Source organism: Scyliorhinus torazame, chromosome 29, assembly GCF_047496885.1.
Source record: "Scyliorhinus torazame isolate Kashiwa2021f chromosome 29, sScyTor2.1, whole genome shotgun sequence".
Lineage (NCBI taxonomy): Eukaryota > Metazoa > Chordata > Chondrichthyes > Carcharhiniformes > Scyliorhinidae > Scyliorhinus > Scyliorhinus torazame.
This window is the reverse complement of record NC_092735.1, coordinates 7,362,046-7,382,265: the sequence shown is the minus strand read 5'-3', so window position 1 is coordinate 7,382,265 and position 20,220 is coordinate 7,362,046. Positions and strand designations below refer to the sequence as shown.

Below are 20,220 nucleotides of genomic sequence, written 5' to 3'. Positions count from 1 at the left end.
AAACTTAAGGAAGTCCTTGTTTTAAAGTTTAGAGTATCCAATACTTTTTTTTCCAATTAAGGGACACTTTAGCGTGGCCAATGCACCCTCTGCAAATCTTTTGGGATTGTGGGGGTGAGACCCACACGGGGAGAATGTGCAAAATTAAGGAAGTTCTGAAGGATTAGAGACAAATTTAACATGGTGTGAATGTAGAATCACTGAACCTTCCATCATTTTAATTCTGCGTTATATCTCCTCTGGCGGAGACTGATTTACTCGTCCTTTGCACTTTTAATTCTTTAGGATGTCGTATATGCTTCCAAAGGAAATTTTCCATAATAGCTTCTGGGCAGAAGAACATGCCCCCCCGCTATCTCGGGCAGCCAAGCCCCTTCACACATCCCCATCTCCTTAAAACAGGTATGGAGTCATAGGGGTGGGGGAAATGAGTGATTTGATGAATGTGTATATGTCCCGGCAGGCAGCTTCCAAACCGAAGCAAACTAGTGCAGAAAGTCTTTTGAGTGATTCGCTTGCCTTATCTTTCTTCCTTGCTGGTTTCCGTGTTGTGGGCCTGGAGATTTGGAAAGACCTGCCTTAGCGCTGTGGCCTTAACAGCGAAAATAAAGGACAGTGCAATCTGTTGGCATGCCGCTCATGGAATGAGACCGCACAGAAGGACACCATTCAGCCTGACATGTCTTTTCCCCTTCCTTAAAATAACTCTCCACTTACTCCGCTCCTTTCTCAACCAAACATCCCCTTTAGAACGTCCCCATTCAATCTGCTTCCGCTACCTTTCCAGATCACAACTCACTAAAAAATAAATCTCACCCCATCTCCAGTTCTCTTGCACCTAACCTGCACATCTTTGGGCTGTGGGAGGAAACCGGAGCACCCGGAGGAAACCCACGCAGACACGGGGAGAACGTGCAGACTCCGCACAGACAGTCACCCGAAGCCAGAATCAAACCCGGATCCCTGATGCTGTCAGGCAGCAGTGCTAACTACTGCTGCCGTGCTAACCAATCCTGAGACTGTGGACAGTATCCCCTCGTTCTAGACTCCCCAACCAAGGACAACATCCACCCTGCATCTCGTCTGTCCAGCCCTGTTAGAATTTTATACGTTGCAAACAGATCTCCTCTCAGCCCTCTAAGTTCCAGTGAATACAGGCCGAGTCCATCCAATTCCTCCTCACAGGACAGTCCCATCAACCCCAATATCGCCTAGTGCAGTGTTCTTCAAAGGTTTTTTACCAACCGGCCAACCTTCGGGACCCAACCTGGCCGACGTTCGGGGCCCTACCCGGCCGACTTTGAGGACCCAACCTTCGCGACCCACGCCGGTCGACCTGAGCAACCCACCATTTTCTCTTACCTTGTTTGCTGCTGATAAAAATGGAGGAAATGGGTTTGGGTCCCTTTGGCCCTCGTACATGCTCCTCCAATGGAACCTGTTGGATGAAGGTGAAGCCTTCCGGTGTCGGAAAGTATGGAGTCTCCATCTGTCCAAAGTTCTGAATTTTTTTCCGTACAATTTTATTAAATAAACCCCCCCCGCGAACTTGTAAAAAAAAAAATTAAATGATTAAAATAAATGAATAAACCCCCCTATAACTTGTTTTTTAAAAAAATTAAAATTAAATGAATAAAATCAAGAATAAACCCCCCCCCCCCCCCGAACTTGTAAAACAAAAAGTTGCGACCGTTTTAAAAAAAATAGCAGCCGCACTGCTTTTGCGTGCGCGATCATCGGCGCGCATGCGCAATGCGGCCAAATTTTTTTTAGATGTTCGCAGCCATTTTAAAGGTCGCTTGCAGCCAGCGTTATTAAAAGCCGGCTGCTGCGCGGGGATTTGCGCGATCGGGAGCGCCGTGAAGGACGGCTCCACGACCCTCCCGACACTCGCCCGCGACCCACCCACGGGTCACGCCCCCGAGTTTGAAGAACACTGGCCTAGTGCACCTCCGCATCTACAAATGCAAATGTTTGGAATTCCTTGCATGAGACTAACCCATCGCACCCTGCTGTAAGTATAAATCCAGGGCACGGGAGAGTTGTTGACGCTGCTCCACCCATTGCCACTGCTGCACAGGATGGGATTGCCTGTTTGTCCCCAATGCAATGGGGAAACTGGAGGAGACAAAACATGTTTTTTAAAAGTGGTTTACCTCCAACAAAAAAGTCGCGAGCACAGAGACGGAAGTGGTTTGCAAAAACCAAATGGGATGAATTCTTATTATAAAAGGCGCTACATAGATGCAAGTTTTTCTTGAATGTACAGGGCAGAAACCGGCCACTCGACCCGACAGGTTCCACGTCCATGTTTATACTCCGCCCGGACCTCCTCCCACCCTCCTTCATCTCACCCTATCAGCAGAACCGTTGGTTCCTTTTTTTCCTTTTCGCGTTTCTCTACATTCACATTTCGCCCCTCCCCATCTCTTATCGCCTCCAACCACACAAACCCACCGAGGTATCTGAACTCCTCTAATTAGAATCATAGAAAAGGACTTCCGGTTGCGGCGATGACCAGCTAAGCCGCACGTTTCGGCGGCTCCAGCTCAAACGGACCTTCGGGCTCTTTTAAGAGCCCCAGCGGGGAATTTTTTCAGGACGAAACCCGGTGTGGAGTGACACAACAGGGAGTTCCCCCCCCCCCCCCCAACGAAAGAGAAAAATATCGGCGGCGGCGGCCAGATCGCGAAGAATCCTCGAGGATAGGGACAGGAGGAAAAAAGGAGCAAGATGGCGGCGGAGAAAGCCCAGGCGACATGGGGGCCGGACCAAGATGAATTTTTGAGACGGTGTGTGGAGCTGCTTAAGAAGGAGGTGCTGGCCCCGATGCTACGGGCAATTGAGGGGCTTAAGGAGGCACAAAAGACCCAGGAGATGGAGCTCCGCGTGGTGGAGCAGAAGGTGACGGACAACGAAGACGAGATCCTGGGCCTGGCGGTCAAAACGCAGACGCACGAGGCGCTCCACAAAAAGTGCATTGAAAGGATTGAGGCCCTAGAAAATAGAGCACGGAGAAAGAACCTTCGGATCCTGGGTCTCCCCGAGGGAGTGGAAGGAGCGGACTGTGGGGCTTACGTGAGCACGATGCTAAGCTCGCTAATGGGAGCTGAGGCCCCCTCGGGCCCCTTGGAAGTGGAAGGGGCTCATCGGGTCCCTGCGAGGAGACCAAAGGCGGGAGAACCACCTCGGGCGACGATCATGCGATTTCATCGCTTCAATGACAGAGAAGTGGTTCTGAGATGGGCCAAAAAGGTACGAAATAGTAGATGGGAGAGTGCGGTGGTACGGGTGTACCAGGATTGGAGTGTGGAGGTGGTGAGAAGGAGGGCGAGTTTTAATCGAGCCAAGGAGGTGCCACACAAGAAGAAGGTGAAGTTCGGGATGTTGCAGCCGGCGCGACTGTGGGTCACGTACCAGGAGAGACATCACTACTTCGAAACGGCGGAAGAAGCATGGACCTTTATTAAAAACGAGAAACTGGATCAGAACTGAGGGACTGATGTTAGAGGGGATATGACAATGCCGATGTATACAGGGATGTAAATTGGGAAGGGGGGGACACTAAGAAATGTGGGCGCCGGTGGGGGGTAAGAAGAGACATAGGCGGAGGATGAGGAATGGGAGGGGGGGTGGGAGAGGGAGCTGCGCCACAAGGGGCGGGACAACTATAGAGAATACGGGGCCTACTGTCCTTGTTCCCGCGCCAGAAAGGTGATGGCGGGAAGATAGGCGCAAGGTAGATGGGAGTTCCCCACACGGGGGGGTCAAGGAGTGAGCGGGAGAAGCCGGGGTCAGTTGAAGTCAGCTGACTTTCGGAAGTAATATGGGGGAGCAATCATGCTAGATGGGGATCTAGCGGGGGGGATAACTGGGTTGCTGCTGCAGAAATCAAAGAGGAACTGGTTAAAGAAAGGGTGGTCGGGGCTGGAATGCGCCACCTGGGGAACGGAACCGGGACGCGGGACTGGCCTAGAGAGGGTGATGGCTAGTCGACACGGGAAGGGGGCAGGTAGCCCCCCAGTGCGGCTGATCACATGGAACGTGAGAGGCCTAAATGGGCCAATTAAAAGGGCCCGAGTGTTCGCGCATTTGAAAGGACTGAGGGCAGACGTGGCTATGCTTCAGGAGACACACCTGAAGGTGGCGGACCAAGTTAGGTTAAGGAAAGGGTGGGTGGGACAGGTGTTCCACTCAGGGCTGGATGCAAAGAACAGAGGGGTGGCCATACTGGTGGGGAAACGGGTATCATTCGAAGCTAGGAGCATTGTAGCAGATAGCGGAGGCAGATATGTGATGGTGAGTGGCAGACTGGAGGGAACGGAGGTCGTGTTGGTTAACGTATATGCCCCGAATTGGGATGATGCGGGATTCATGAAACGGATGCTGGGACGTATCCCGGACCTGGAGGTAGGAAACCTGATAATGGGGGGAGACTTCAACACCGTGCTGGACCCAGGGTTAGATAGATCTAGATCTAGGACCGGAAGAAGGCCGGCAGCGGCCAAGGTGCTTAAGGGGTTTATGGACCAAATGGGGGGAGTGGATCCATGGCGATTTGTTAGGCCGAAGGCCAAAGAGTTCTCCTTCTCCCATGTTCACAAGGTGTATTCCTGGATAGATTTCTTTGTTTTGGGAAGGTCGCTGATCTCGAGGGTGGAAGAAACTGAGTATTCAACCATAGCTGTCTCAGATCATGCCCCACATTGGGTGGACCTGGAACTAGGAGAGGAGAGGGAGCAGCGTGCACTCTGGCGATTAGATGTGGGATTGCTGGCGGATGAGGGAGTCTGTGGAAGGGTGCGGGGATGTATCGAGAGATACCTGGAGGCCAATGACGACGGGGAGGTCCGTGTGGGAGTGGTATGGGAAGCACTAAAGGCGGTGGTCAGAGGAGAGCTGATCTCCATCAGGGCCCACAAAGGGAAAATAGAGGCCAAGGAAAGGGAAAGATTACTGGGGGAGATTTTAAAGGTAGACAAAGAATACGCGGAGGCCCCGGAGGAAGGACTATACAGGGAGAGACGACGACTCCAGACGAAGTTCGACCTTCTGACCACTAGGAGGGCAGAGGCGCAGTGGAGGAAGGCACAGGGGATGAGATATGAATATGGGGAAAAGGCGAGTCGCCTATTGGCCCATCAGCTGCGAAAGAGGACAGCGGCGAGGGAGATAGGGGGAATTAGAGATGAAAAGGGAGCTACGGTGCGGAGAGCAGGGAAGATAAACGAGGTGTTTAAGACCTTTAAGGTCCCAACCCCCGGAGGGAAAAGAGGCGATGCAGCAGTTTTTGGACCAATTAAGGTTCCCGAGGGTGGAGGAGCAGGAGGTGGAAGGCCTGGGGGCACCAATTGGGGTGGACGAGTTTACCAAGGGGCTGGGGAACATGCAGGCAGGGAAGGCCCCGGGACCAGATGGGTTCCCGGTGGAATTTTATAGAAAATATGTGGACTTGCTGGCCCCGCTGTTGGTAAGGACGTTTAACGAGGCCTGAGATGGGGGGACCCTACCCCCGACAATGTCGGAGGCGACGATATCGCTAATTTTGAAGCGGGATAAAGATCCGCTGCAGTGCGGGTCCTATAGGCCTATCTCACTGCTAAATGTGGACGCCAAGCTGCTAGCAAACGTGCTGGCAACGAGAATAGAGGATTGTGTCCCGGGGGTGGTGCATCAAGACCAGACAGGATTCGTAAAGGGGAGACAACTAAATGTCAACGTGCGACGACTATTAGGGGTGATAATGATGCCCCCAGTAGAGGGGGAGGCAGAGATAGTGGCGGCAATGGATGCAGAGAAGGCATTTGATAGGGTGGAGTGGGAGTATCTATGGGAGGTGCTGAGGAGGTTCGGGTTCGGGGACGGGTTTGTCAGCTGGGTCAAACTCCTCTATGGGGCCCCAACGGCAAGTGTGGTCACAGGTCGGCAAAGGTCGGAGTATTTTCGACTATACAGGGGAACAAGACAGGGATGCCCGCTGTCCCCATTACTGTTCGCGTTGGCAATTGAACCACTGGCCATAGCGCTGAGAGACTCCAGAAAATGGAGAGGGGTGATTAGAGGGGGAGAGGAACACCGAGTGTCACGATACGCGGATGACCTACTGCTGTATGTGGCGGACCCAGTGGAGGGGATGACAGAGGTCATGCAGATATTGAGGGAGTTCGGAGATTTTTCGGGATATAGGCTTAACATGGGAAAGAGTGAACTTTTTGTGATACACCCTGGGGACCAGAGTAGAAGGATAGATGGCCTACCGCTAAGGAGAGTGGAAAGAAACTTTCGATACCTGGGGATTCAGATAGCCAGGAGCTGGGGAACCTTGCACAGACTTAATCTGACACGACTGGTGGAACAAATGGAAGAGGATTTCAAAAGGTGGGACATGCAGCCGCTGTCACTGGCGGGCAGAGTGCAGGCAATTAAGATGATGGTCCTCCCGAGGTTCCTATTTGTGTTCCATTGTCTCCCTATACTGATCACTAAGGCCTTTTTTTAAAAAATAGACAGGAGCATCACGAGCTTCGTGTGGGCAGGGAAGGTCCCGAGGGTAAGGAGGGGGTTCTTACAACGTAGTCGAGACAGAGGGGGACTGGCGCTGCCGAATTTGGGCGACTACTACTGGGCCGCCAATGTGGCGATGATTCGTAAATGGATGATAGAGGGAGAGGGAGCGGCGTGGAAAAGACGAGCGATGAAGTCCTGTAAAGGGACGAGTCTAGAAGCGCTGGTGACGGCGCTACTACCGCTCTCACCAAAAAAATTTACCACAAACCCAGTGGTGGCGGCAACATTAAGTATCTGGGGTCAATGGAGGCGACAGAGAGGTGTGTTGGGAGCCTTGGTGGGGTCCCCAATTAGGAACAACCATAGGTTTGCCCCAGGGAGGCTGGATGGAGGATTCCAGAGCTGGTACCAGTTGGGAATCAGGAGAGTGGGAGACCTATTTATAGACGGGACGTTTGCGAGCTTGGGAGCGTTGGAGGAAAAGTATAAGCTGCCCCGGGGAAATTTCTTTCGGTATATGCAGGTGAGGGCGTTCACAAGACAACAGGTGAGGGAATTTCCGCTGCTCCCGACACAGGGGATCCAGGATAGAGTGCTTTCGGGGGTGTGGGTCGGGGAGGGCAAGGTGTCAGAGACATACCGGGAGATGAGAGAAGAGGGGGAGGAGCTGGTGGGCGAACTGAAAGGAAAATGGGAAGAAGAGCTCGGGGAGGAGATTGAAGAGGGTTTGTGGGCTGATGCCCTAAGTAGGGTAAATTCCTCTTCCTCGTGTGCCAGGCTTAGCCTGATCCAATTTAAGGTGCTGCATAGAGCACACATAACGGGAGCAAGGTTGAGCAGGTTCTTCGGAGTGGAGGACAAGTGTGGGAGGTGCGGAGGAAGCCTGGCGAACCGCACACACATGTTTTGGGCGTGCCCGGCACTGGAAGGGTATTGGAAGGGAGTGACGGGAGTGATGTCGAAGGTGGTGAAGGTCCGGGTCAAACCAGGCTGGGGGTTAGCTTTATTTGGAGTTGCGGATGAGCCGGGAGTGCAGGAGGCGAAAGAGGCCGATGTCGTGGTCTTTGCGTCCCTAGTAGCCCGGCGCAGGATCCTACTCATGTGGAAGGAAGCGAAACCCCCCGGACTGGAGGCCTGGATAAACGATATGGCGGGGTTCATAAAACTGGAGCAGATTAAGTTTGCGCTGAGAGGATCGGCTCAAGGGTTCACCAGGCGGTGGCAGCCATTCCTCGACTACCTAGGGGAACGTTAGAGGGAAGATAGATAACCAGCAGCAGCAACCCAGTGGGGGGGGGGGGGGGGGGGAGTTTCATTTTATGTTATTTGGTTAGTTTACCATGTTAGATAGTTACTTAATGTTAGATTGTAGTTATCATGTTACTTGTATTTTAAAAATCTTATTTTTTTGATTTGTAAGGGGGGAAAAATTGTGATTGAAAAACTTTAATAAAATATATATTTTTTTAAAAAGAATCATAGAAAAGTTACAGCACAGCAGGAGGCCATTCGGCCCATCTTGTCCTTGCCAGTCCATGGACCTCCAGTGCCCTTTCCAATGCCACCTTCCTGCACCCGGTATACGATGTAGCATTCAGACACCAGGACCGTGAAAATACTGGCACATGTTTCTCTTTGTTTCCTTCACAATTTAGCACATTTGCACATTGACCATGTCCACGTCATGCAATCGATCAGGACATGTTCACCGTCGGAACGTCCCAGGGCCCTCCAGACACGAGGAAACCGCTCATTTCGCTGCTGGCTGTTCGTTCCTCCTCTGTTCTGCTTCCTCATTCCGACACAGGTCTGTCCCATGGTGATGAAACCATCTGACACAGGAGGAGGAGGAGGTCATTTGCCCCCCCCCCCCCCCCCCCAATGTGCCTCCTAACCCCCCCCGATTCAACGTGATCTAGCTTCTTGTGTATTCCCAATCATAATCGCTCCACCACGGGGCAGCAGGGTGGCATTGCTGCCTCACGGCGCCAAGGTCCCAGGTTCGATCCCGGCCCTGGGTCACTGCCCCTGTCAATTTTGCACATTCTTCCTGTGTCTGTATGGGTCTCACCCCAAAACCCAAAGATGTGCAGGGTGGGTGGATTGGCCACGCTAAATTGCCCCTTAATTGGATAAAAAAGAATTGGGTACTCTTTTTTTTTTTAAAGTTTAAAATATACTCCAGTAGCGGCGGCTGTGCCGTCAGCTGCCTGGACCCTTGAGCTCTGGAATTCCCACCATAAACCTCGTCCCACTCACTACCTAATGTTCCTACTTTAAGACATCCTTTAACACCCACCCCTGTGGCCAAACATTTCATCGCTGGTTCTAATATCTCCATACGTGGCTCGGTGTTATATTTGTTTCATAGCGACCCTGTAAAGCCCCTTGAGGCATTTCAATATGTTAAAGGTGCGAGAGAAAAATAAGTTGTTAAATGTATTGGTGCTATTCCTAGAGCCATAGATGTTTAGAGGATGGAAGCAGGCCCTTCGGCCCAGCTTGTCCATGTCGCCCAGTTTCTATCACTAACTTAGTCCCACTTGCCTGCATTTGGCCCATATCCCTCTATACCCACCCTGCCCATGTAACTGTCTAACTGCTTTTTAAAGGACAAAATTGTACCCACTTCTACCACTGCCTCTGGCAGCTCGTTCCAGATGTTCACCTGTGTGAGAAAAAAATTCCCCTTTGGTCTCCTTTGTATCTCTCCTTATACCTATGCCCTCTAGTTCTAGACTCCTCTACCTTTGGGAAAAGATATCGTCTATCTACGTTATCTACACTCATTATTTTATGGACCTCTATAAGATCCCCCCCAAGCCTCCTACGCTCCAGGGAAAAAAGTCCCAACCTGTCCAGCCTCTCCTTATAACTCAGACATCAAGTCCTGATAGCATCCTCGTAAATCTCTTCTGCACTCTTTCTAGTTTAACAATATCCTTTCTATAATAGGGTGACCAGAACTGAACACCGTATTCCATGTGTGGTCGTACCAATGTCTTGTACAACTTCAACAAGACGTCCCAACTCCTGTATTCAATATTCTGACCAATAAAACCTAGCATGCTGTTCATCTCAACTGCACCTTGTTTATGTTTATGGGTAGCATGGTGGTTAGCACAATTGCTTCACAGCTCCAGGGTCCCAGGTTCGATTCCGGCTTGGGTCACTGCCTGTGCGGAGTCTACACATTCTCCCCGTGTGTGCGTGGGTTTCCTCTGGGTGCTCCGGTTTCCTCCCACAGTCAAAAGATGTGCAGGTTAGGTGGATTGGCCATGCTAAATTGCCCTTAGTGTTCAAAATTGCCTTAGTGTTGGGTGGGGTTATTGTGTTGTGGGGATAGGGTGGAGATGTGGGCTTGGGTAGGGTGCTCTTTCCAAGAGCTGGTGCAGACTCGATGGGCCAAATGGCCTCCTGCACTGTAAATTCTATGAAATCTATGTCGGGTGGTTTTGTATTTAGTCAGAACAAGTGCTCGACAAAATGAAAAGCTGTTAAGTCCAAGACTGTGAAATAAGACTGGAAACCCCCTGGGAGAGGCGAGTGGTCGAACTTTCTTCCCCCTCTCACCTGCTCGGGAATTCCATTTTTCCTGTGCGCTGTGCCAAGCACATCGAGAAGCCGTGGTATCTCGGAGAGTGTGACTGCGTTTCTGCATTGTTTACAGGTGAGGTGACCCCCGGGTTGTCGCAGGTGGAGTTTGCCCTGCGCCGACACAAACTGCTGAGTCTAATCCACCAAGAGGGCGAGACCCTGGGAGCTTCGGACCACGCCGTCATCCTGCTGTCCCACCCCACTCACTACATGACCAACGACATTCCGTTTCCCTTCCACCAGAACACAAACTTCCTGTACCTCTGCGGCTTTCAGGAGCCGGACAGCATCCTGCTGCTTCACAGCGTTGCCGGGGAGAGCCTGCCTTCCCACAAGGCTGTCTTGTTTGTGCCGAGGAGGAACCAGAACCGAGAGCTCTGGGATGGCCCGCGCTCTGGCGTGGACGGTGCAGTTGCCCTCACCGGGGTGGACGAGGCCTACACCACGGAGGAGTTTGGGCAGTACGTCCAGAGGTTCAAAGGTCAGTAAGCGTCTTGATTTTTCCCAACAGGGAATTGGAGTGACGATCTCATTTCGGCATTACCGTGGGAATGGTTTCCCTTGGGAATGGGAATGGAAACGTCAGGCCAGGGTCATCATTCAAAGCCTGGAGGTGGCTATCCACTGCTGGGGCAGAGTAGAGGAAACGCCACACAGGCGCTGCACTGCTGTTGTGCTGGGGGCAAAGTGCCTGGAACATCGGGCAACACGGTAGCATAGTGGTTAGTACAGTTGCCTCACCGCTCCAGGGTCCCAGGTTCGATACCAGGCTTGGGTCACTGCCTGTGCAGAGTCTGCACGTTCTCCCCGTGTCTGCGTGGGTTTCCTCCGGGTGCTCCGGTTTCCTCCCACAGTCCAAAGACGTGCAGGTTCGGTGGATTGGCCGCGCTAAATTGGCCTTCGTGTCCAAAAAGGTTAGGTTGGGTTGAGGGGATAAAGGGGATCGGGTCGAGGTGTGGGGCTTAGGTAGGGTGCTCTTTCCAAGGGCCGGTGCAGACTCGATGGGCTGAATGACCTCCTTCTGCACTGTAAATTCTATCCAGCTCCTTCCCCAGCAGTTAATGTTCTTCGGTGAATAATCCGATGACAAGAAGTGATTTGCGTTTGCTTCTAGTCACCTCTGGTGGCACAGTGGTTAGCATTGCTGCCTCACGGCGCCAGACTCCCAGGTTCGATTCCGGCCTCGGGTGACTGTCCGTGCGGAGTCTGCACGTTCTCCCCGTGTCTGCGTGGGTTTCCTCCGGGTGCTCCGGTTTCCTCCCACATTCCAAAGATGTGCGGGTTAGGTGGATTGGCCGTGCTAAATTGACCCTTTGTGTCCAGGGATGTGCAGGTTAGGGTATGGGGACAGGGCAGGGTGGACATGGGTAGACTACGAAATCGAAGGGTCGATGCAGACTGGATGGACTGAATGGTCTTCCTCTGCACTGTAGGGATTCCATGATTCCCGAGTGATAAGGGTATCTTTCTCAGGTTGGAGAACCACGGGGATAAGTGCCGTAGCTCTTCACAGTATATATCAATGACTTGGAGGCAGGAACAGAGTGTACTCTGGACCAATTTGCGGATGATATAAAGATGGGAGTGAAGGCAGGATGTAAGCAGGATATAAATAAGGAGAGATACTGACAGGTTAAGTGAGTTGGCAGAAAATTGCCAAATGGAATTCAATGTGGAAAGATTGTTCGCCAATCCTCTATCCATGCCAGAATATTACCTCGAGCACGATGAGCTCCCAGCTTGCGTTTAGCCTTTTGACTGGCATCTTGTCAAATGCCTTTTGAAAATCCAAATATACAACATCGAGTGGTTCTCCCCTATCCACTCTGGCTGATAGCTCCTCAAAGAACCCCTGTAAATTTGTCAGACATGATTTCCCCTTCATGAAGCCAATGCTGACTCTGCTTGATCAGATTAGGACCTTCCAAATGCACTGATATTCTCTCCTTCATAATCGATTCTATCCAATAACTGAAGCTAAGACTAACTGGCCTGCCATTTCCTGCGTTTTTCCTCTTTCCCTTTTTGAACAAGAATAGCACATTGCCCGTTTTCCAATCCTTTGGCACGGCTCCAGAATGCAAGGATTTGGGGAAAATGACCACCATTGCATCCACGATCTCTGTCGCTCCCTCCTTTAAGATCCTGGGGCGCAAACCATCAGGTCCGAGGGACTTGTCAGCCTTTCACCCCATTAGTTCACCTAAAACTAATTCTCTGGTGGTGAAGACTGTATTTAATTCCTCCCCTTACAGAAAGAATCCCTCTTCTGAAACCCTAGAAATGCATGTGCAGAATCAAACCCGAGAAATGCATGTGCAGAATCATACAGCCCATTTGTCATTCTGCCCATCACACCTGTGCTAGCTCTCCGGGGAGCCACCCAACTAGAAAGAATGCAGAAAAGATTTACGAGGATGCTACCAGGAATTGATGGTTTGAGTTATAAGGAGAGGCTGGATAGGCTGGGACTTTTTTCCCTGGAGCGTAGGAGGCATAGGGGTGATCTTATAGAGGTCTATAAAATAATGAGGGACAGGGATAAGGTAGATAGTCAACATCTTTTCCCAAAGGTAGAGGAGTCTAGAACTAGAGGGTATCAGTTTAAGGTGAGAGGGGAGAGATACAAAAGGGCCCAGAGGGGCAATTGTTTTCACACACAGGGTGGGGAGTGTCTGGAACGAGTAGTCGAGGTGGGTATAATTTTGTCTTTATAAAAAGCAGTTAGAGACTTCCGGGTGCGGCTATGCAGAGCTAGGTCGCATATTCGGCAGCTCCTGCTTGGAACGGACTTTTGGGCTCTTTTACAGGGCCCCCACGGCATTTGTTTGACATTTCCCGGTGTGGGAAGAAGGCGGCAATATTCCCCCGACAGTGTCCCCCAGGAAGGGTATGTCTCTTGGTTGCCAGACACACGCAGAAACAGTGAAAGATTTGGCTGCAACTACAGGATAAACAGGGCCTCTTCCAGCATGCAGGCGGGGGAAGGGCAAGCTTAAAGCTGCAAGCTGACCTGAGGGCCTGTATCAAAGGTGAATTCTAGCAGCAGAGGGAACAACTGTGAAAAGACCTCATCAAGGCCACTGAAGGGACTTCCGGTTGCGGTGATGCCTAGCTAGCCGCACGCTTCGGCGGCTCCAGCTCCGACGGACCTTCGGGCTCTTTTAAGAGCCTCAACGGGGAATTTTTCGACGACGCAACCCGGTGTGGGGCGTGTGAGAAGGGAGTCCCCCCCAAACGAAGGAGGAAAAAACCGGCGGCGGCGGCTGCAGCGCGAGGAATCGTCGACCAAAGGGTCAGAAAGAGAGAAGTACAAGATGGCGGCGGAGAAAGCGCAGGCGACATGGGGGCCTGAGCATGAAATTGTGAGACGGTGCGTGGAGCTGCTGAAGAGGGAGGTGCTGACCCCGTTGCTACAGGCAATTGAGGGGCTCAAGGAGACATTAAAGACCCAGGAGACAGAGCTCCGTGTGGTGGAGCAGAAGGTGACAGATATTGAGGACGAGATCCTGGGCCTGGCGGTTAAGACACAGACGCACGAGGCACTTCATAAAAAGTGTACTGAAAGGATCGAAGCCCTAGAAAATGGAGCGCGAAGGAAGAACCTTCGGATACTGGGTCTCCCTGAGGGTGTGGAAGGAGTGGACTGTGGAGCGTACGCAAGTACGATGCTGAGCTCACTGATGGGTGCTGAGGCCCCTACGGGCCCCTTGGAGGTGGAGTGGGCAAATCGGATTCCGACGAGAAGACCAAAAGCGGGAGAACCACCCAGGGCGATAATCGTGCGATTTTACCGCCTTAAGGATAGAGAAGAGGTCCTGAGATGGGCTAAAAAGGTGCGGAGTAGCAGATGGGAGAATGCAGTGGTACGGGTATACCAGGATTGGAGTGCGGAGGTGGCGAGAAGGAGGGCAAGCTTCAACCGAGCCAAAGAGGTGTTGCATAAAAGGAAGGTGAAGTTCGGGATGCTGCAGCCGGCAAGACTATGGGTCACGTATCAGGAGAGACACCATTATTTCGAGACGGCGGAGGAAGCATGGACCTTCATCAAAGAAGAGAAATTGGATCGGAACTGAGGGACTGATGCTGCAGGAAATGTTATTGTTAATGTTACGGTGGAAGTTAATTGAGAAGTAAACAGGGAAGGGGGGAGACATTGGGGAAATGTGGGCGCCGGTGAGGGGGGAAAGACGGGACATAGTTGGAGAATGGGGAAGGGGAGGGGGAGGGGAAAGGGAGCTGCGCCATAAGAGACGGGTCAGGTAAAGGGATGTTCCCGCACCAGAAAGAATAAGGCGGGAAGACAGGCGCAAGGCGGATGGGAGTTCCCCACATGGGGGGGGTCGAGGAGTGAGCAGGAGTAGCCGGGGTCAGTTGAAGTCAGCTGACTTACGGAAGTAATATGGGGGGAGCAATCAAGCTAGAAAGAGATCTAGCGGGGAGGGGAGGAGGGAGGGAGAAGGGGGGGGGGGACAACTGGGTTGCTGCTGCGGAAATCCAAAAGGAAATGGCTAAAGAATGGGTGGGCGGGGATGGTGTGCGACGCTGGGGGAGCGAGCGGGAGCGCGGAGGCGGGATATGGGACTGGCCTAGAGAAGGTAATGGCTAGTCGACACGGGAGGGGGGCAGGTAGCCCCCTAGTGAGGCTGATCACGTGGAACGTGAGAGGCCTGAACGGACCGATAAAAAGGGCCCGAGTGCTCGCGCATTTGAAAGGACTAAGGGCAGACGTGGTTATGCTCCAAGAGACGCACCTAAAGGTGGCGGACCAAGTTAGGCTAAGGAAAGGATGGGTGGGACAGGTGTTCCACTCAGGACTGGACGCAAAGAATAGAGGGGTGGCCATTTTGGTGGGGAAACAGGTCGCATTTGAAGCAAAGAACATCGTAGCAGATAGCGGAGGTAGATATGTAATGGTGAGTGGCAGGCTGGAGGGAATGGAGGTCGTGTTGGTTAACGTGTATGCCCCAAACTGGGACGATGCGGGATTTATGAGACGGATGCTGGGGCGTATACCGGACCTGGAGGTAGGAAACTTGATTTTAGGAGGGGACTTTAATACGGTGCTGGACCCGGGGCTAGATAGATCCAGCTCAAGGACCGGAAGAAGGCCGGCAGCGGCCAAGGTACTTAAGGGGTTTATGGACCAAATGGGGGGAGTGGATCCATGGCGATTTCTTAGACCTAGGGCTAGGGAGTATTCCTTCTTCTCCCATGTCCATAAAGTGTACTCCCGGATAGATTTTTTTGTTTTGGGAAGGTCGTTGATCTCTAGGGTGGAAGAAGCTGAGTACTCAGCCATAGCGGTTTCGGATCATGCCCCACATTGGGTGGACCTGGAATTAGGAGAGGAAAGGGAGCAGAGAACACTCTGGCGATTAGATGTGGGACTGATGGCGGATGAGGGAGTGTGTGCAAGAGTGCGGGGGTGTATTGAGAGATACCTGGAGGTCAATGACGACGGCGAGGTCCCTGTGGGAGTGGTATGGGAAGCACTAAAAGCGGTGGTCAGAGGAGAGCTGATCTCCATTGGGGCCCACAAAAGGAAAACAGAGGCCAAGGAAAGGGAAAGATTACTGGGGGAGATTTTAAGGGTGGATAGGGAATTTGCAGAGACCCCGGAGGAGGAATTGTACAGGGAGAGGAGACGACTCCAGACGGAATTTGACCTTCTGACCACCAGAAAGGCGGAGGTGCTGTGGAGGAAGGCACAGGGGAGGAGGTATGAATATGGGGAAAAGGCGAGTCGCCTGTTGGCTCATCAATTGCGAAAGAGGGCAGCAGCGAGGGAAATAGGAGGAATTAGAGACGAAAGGGGAGACACGGTGCGAAGGGCAGGAAAGATAAATGAGGTGTTCAAGACCTTCTATGAGGAACTGTATAGGTCTCAACCCCCAGAGGGAGAGGAGGGGATGCGGCAGTTCCTGGACCAATTGAGGTTCCCGAAAGTGGAGGAGCGGGGGGTGGTAGGCCTGGGGGCACCGATTGGGGTGGACGAGGTTATTAAGGGACTGGGAAGCATGCAAGCAGGGAAGGCCCCAGGACCAGACGGGTTCCCGGTGGAGTATTACAGAAAATATGTGGACTTGTTGGCCCCGTTGATGGTGAGGACGTTCAATGAGGCCAGGAAAGGGGGGACTCTACCCCCGACGATGTCGGAGGCGACGATATCGTTAATTTTGAAGAGGGATAAAGATCCGTTGCAGTGCGGGTCCTATAGACCCATTTCATTGTTGAACGTGGACGCCAAATTGTTGGCAAAGGTACTGGCATCGAGGATAGAGGACTGTGTCCCGGGGGTGGTGCACGAAGACCAGACAGGGTTCGTAAAAGGGAGACAACTGAATGTTAACGTGCGACGACTATTAGGGGTGATAATGATGCCTCCAGTGGAGGGGGAGGCAGAGATAGTGGCGGCAATGGACGCAGAGAAGGCATTTGATAGGGTGGAGTGGGAGTATTTATGGGAAGTGTTAAGGAGGTTTGGGTTTGGGAACGGGTTTATTAGCTGGGTTAGACTTCTTTATGGGGCTCCAACGGCAAGCGTAGTTACAGGTCGACATAGATCGGAGTATTTCCGACTATATAGGGGAACAAGACAGGGATGCCCGCTGTCTCCATTGTTGTTCGCGTTGGCAATTGAACCTCTGGCCATGGCGTTGAGAGACTCCAGGAAATGGAGAGGGGTGATTAGAGGGGGAGAAGAACACCGAGTCTCGTTATATGCGGATGACCTATTGTTATACGTGTCGGACCCAGCGGGGGGAATGATAGAGGTTATGCGAATTTTGAGGGGGTTCGGGGATTTCTCGGGGTATAGGCTAAACATGGGGAAGAGTGAATTATTTGTGATACATCCAGGGGACCAGAGTAGAGAGATAGAAGGCTTGCCTCTAAGGAAAGTGGAAAGAAACTTCCGATACCTGGGGATTCAGATCGCTAGGAGCTGGGGAACCTTGCACAGACTTAATCTGACACGGTTGGTAGAACAAATGGAGGAGGACTTCAAGAGGTGGGACATGCAGCCTCTATCGCTGGCGGGCAGGGTGCAAGCAATTAAGATGATGGTCCTCCCGAGGTTCTTATTTGTATTTCAATGTCTCCCTATACTAATCACTAAGACCTTTTTTAATAAAATAGACAGGAGCATCACGAGCTTCGTGTGGGCAGGGAAAGTTCCGAGAGTAAGGAGGGGGTTCCTTCAGCGTAGTAGGGACAGAGGAGGATTGGCACTACCGAACTTGGGCGATTACTATTGGGCCGCCAATGTGGCAATGATACGTAAATGGATGATGGAGGGTGAGGGAGCGGCGTGGGAAAGACTGGAGAGAAAGTCCTGTAAAGGGACGAGTTTAGAGGCGCTGGTGACGGCGCCGCTACCGATCTCACCTAAAAAGTTTACCACGAACCCGGTGGTGGCGGCAACATTGAATATCTGGGGACAGTGGAGGCGACAGAGAGGGGTGCGGGGAGCCCTGGTGGGGTCCCCAATCAGGAACAACCATAGGTTCGCCCCAGGAAGAATGGATGGAGGATTTCAGAGCTGGTTCCAGTTGGGAATTAGGAGGGTGGGAGATTTATTTATAGATGGGACTTTTGCGAGCTTGGGAGCATTGGAGGAAAAGTATAAGTTGCCCCGGGGAAATTTCTTGAGATATATGCAGGTGAGGGCATTTACTAGACAACAGGTGAGGGAATTTCCATTGCTCCCGACACAGGGGATACAGGACAGGGTGCTTTCAGGGGTGTGGGTCGGAGAGGGTAAGGTGTCAGAGATTTACCGAGAGATGAGGGATGAGGGGGAGGAGTCGGTGGGCGAACTAAAAGGAAAGTGGGAAGAAGAACTAGGGGAGGAGATAGAGGAGGGTATGTGGGCTGATGCCCTAAGCAGGGTAAATTCCTCTTCCTCATGCGCCAGGCTTAGCCTGATTCAATTTAAGGTGCTACATAGAGCACACATAACGGGAGCAAGATTGAGCAGGTTCTTTGGAGTGGAGGACAAATGTGGGAGGTGTGGCGGGAGCCCGGCAAACCACGCACATATGTTTTGGGCATGCCCGGCACTGGAAGGGTATTGGAAGGGAGTGACGGGAGTGATTTCGCGGGTGGTGAAGGCCCGGGTCAAACCAGGCTGGGGGTTAGCTCTATTTGGAGTTGCGGAAGAGTCGGGAGTGCAGGAGGCGAAAGAGGCCGACGTTGTGGCCTTTGCGTCCCTAGTAGCCCGGCGCAGGATCCTACTCATGTGGAAGGAGGCGAAACCCCCCGGACTGGAGGCCTGGGTAAATGATATGGCGGGGTTCATTAAACTGGAGCAGATAAAGTTTGCCCTGAGAGGATCGGCTCAAGGGTTCACCAGGCGGTGGCAGCCATTTCTCGACTACCTAGGGGAACGTTAGAGGGAAGACAGATGACCAGCAGCAGCAACCCAGGGGGAGGGGGGGGGGGGGGGGGGAGGGGGGGTTTAGTTTAGGTCAAAGATAAAGGGGTTTTGTTACTTGTGTATTGTTTAAAATTTCTGTATTGTTATTGTTGCGTTTGCTTTGTAAGAGGGGAAAAATTGTTGTTTGGGAAAAAAATTTCAATAAAACATTTATAAAAAAAAAAAATAAAAAGCAGTTAGACAGTTACATGGGCAGGGTGGGTAGAGAGGGATATGGGCCAAATGCGGGCAATTGGGACTAGCTTAGTGATAGAAACTGGGCGGCATGGACAAGCTGGGCCGAAGGGCCTGTTTCCATGCTGTAAACATCGATGAGTCTATGCTCTCCACCCTCCCAACAGTGTGTTTCTGGCATAGTGATAGCATCACTGGAGTAGTAATCCAGAGGCCCAGGCTAATACTCTGGTGACACAGGTTCAAATCTCATCACAAAAGCTGGAATTGAAATCTAGTCTCCATAATGATGATAACTCTCATTGATTGTCGTAAAACTCCATCTGGTTCACAATTGCGCTTTAAGGAAGGAATTCTGCTGTCCTTACCCGGTCTGGCCTACATGTGAAAAAAAAATAAAATGAAAATGGCTTATTGTCACAAGTAGGCTTCAAATGAAGTTACTGCGAAAAGCCCCTAGTCGCCACATTCCAGCACCTGTTCGGGGAGGCTGTTACGGGAATCGAACCGTGCTGCTGGCCTGCCTTGGTCTGCTTTCAAAGCCAGCGATTTAGCCCTGTGCTAAACAGCCCCTAAGTGACTCCCGATCCACAGCAATGTGGTTGACTCTTAACTGCCGTCTCTCGGGTTGGTACGTTGCCTCCCTGGTGCTCGGGTCAGGATGTGTGAATGGCTGCAGGACCTTCTGGAGGGGGAGGGTGAACAGCCAGTGGTTGTGACACACATTGGTACAAACAACATAGGTTAAAAACAAAAGGGATGAGGTCCTAAGAGCAGAATATCGAGAGTTAGGAAGTAAGTTCAAAAGTAGCATCTCAAAGATAGTGATCTCAGGATTACTACCAGTGCCACGTGCTGGTAAGAGCAGAAATAGCAGGATATATCGGATGAATATATGGCTGACGAGAGGGAGGGTTTCAGATTCCTGGGACATTAGGACCAGTTCTGGGGGAGGTGGGGTCAGTACAAACTGGACAGGTTGCACCTGGGCAGGACTGGGACTGATGTCCTCGTGGGAGTGTTTGCTAGAGTGTTTGGGGGGGGTTAGACTAAAATGGCAGGGGGCTGGGAACCTGTGCAAGGAGTCAGAGGAGGGGCAAATGAAGATGAGCAAAAGACAGAAAGGGGAGTAAGGAAAGTGAAAGGCAGATAAATCAAGGGCCAGAGTTAAACAGGGCCACAGTGAAAAATAATGGGAATTGAACAAGGAATGTTAAAAAGACAGGCTTTGTGCCTTAATGTGCAGCGCACTCTCAATAAAGCGGATTAATTAATTACGCAAACAGATGTAAACAGGTGTGATGTAGGATTAGAGTAGATAGGTGTTTGGTGGCCGGCACTGACTCGATGGGCATCTTTCTGTGCTGTGAAACGCTATGAAACGGTTTCAGAGTGACTAGCAAAAAGCGGGGGAGGCAGAATAATTGGGCGGTTCTCCGGAGAGCTAGCACGGGTGTGATGGGCTGAATGACGAATGGGCTGTATGATTCTCACGTGCATTT

General features: G+C 51.8%; 1 protein-coding gene across 3 annotated transcripts in view; it reads left to right on the top strand.

Moving 5' to 3' along the window:
• Positions 1-20,220, top strand: part of xpnpep3 (X-prolyl aminopeptidase 3, mitochondrial) — a 74,207-nt gene that overhangs the window by 1,562 nt on the left and 52,425 nt on the right. For 2 of the 3 annotated variants that reach the window (XM_072492015.1, XM_072492012.1), the window contains exons 2-3: positions 286-402; positions 10,178-10,585. In XM_072492015.1, coding sequence (XP_072348116.1) covers positions 286-402; positions 10,178-10,585 — 525 coding nt within the window. The remainder of the gene's footprint in view (positions 1-285; positions 403-10,177; positions 10,586-20,220) is intronic. The other variant, XM_072492014.1, reaches the window with a different exon arrangement.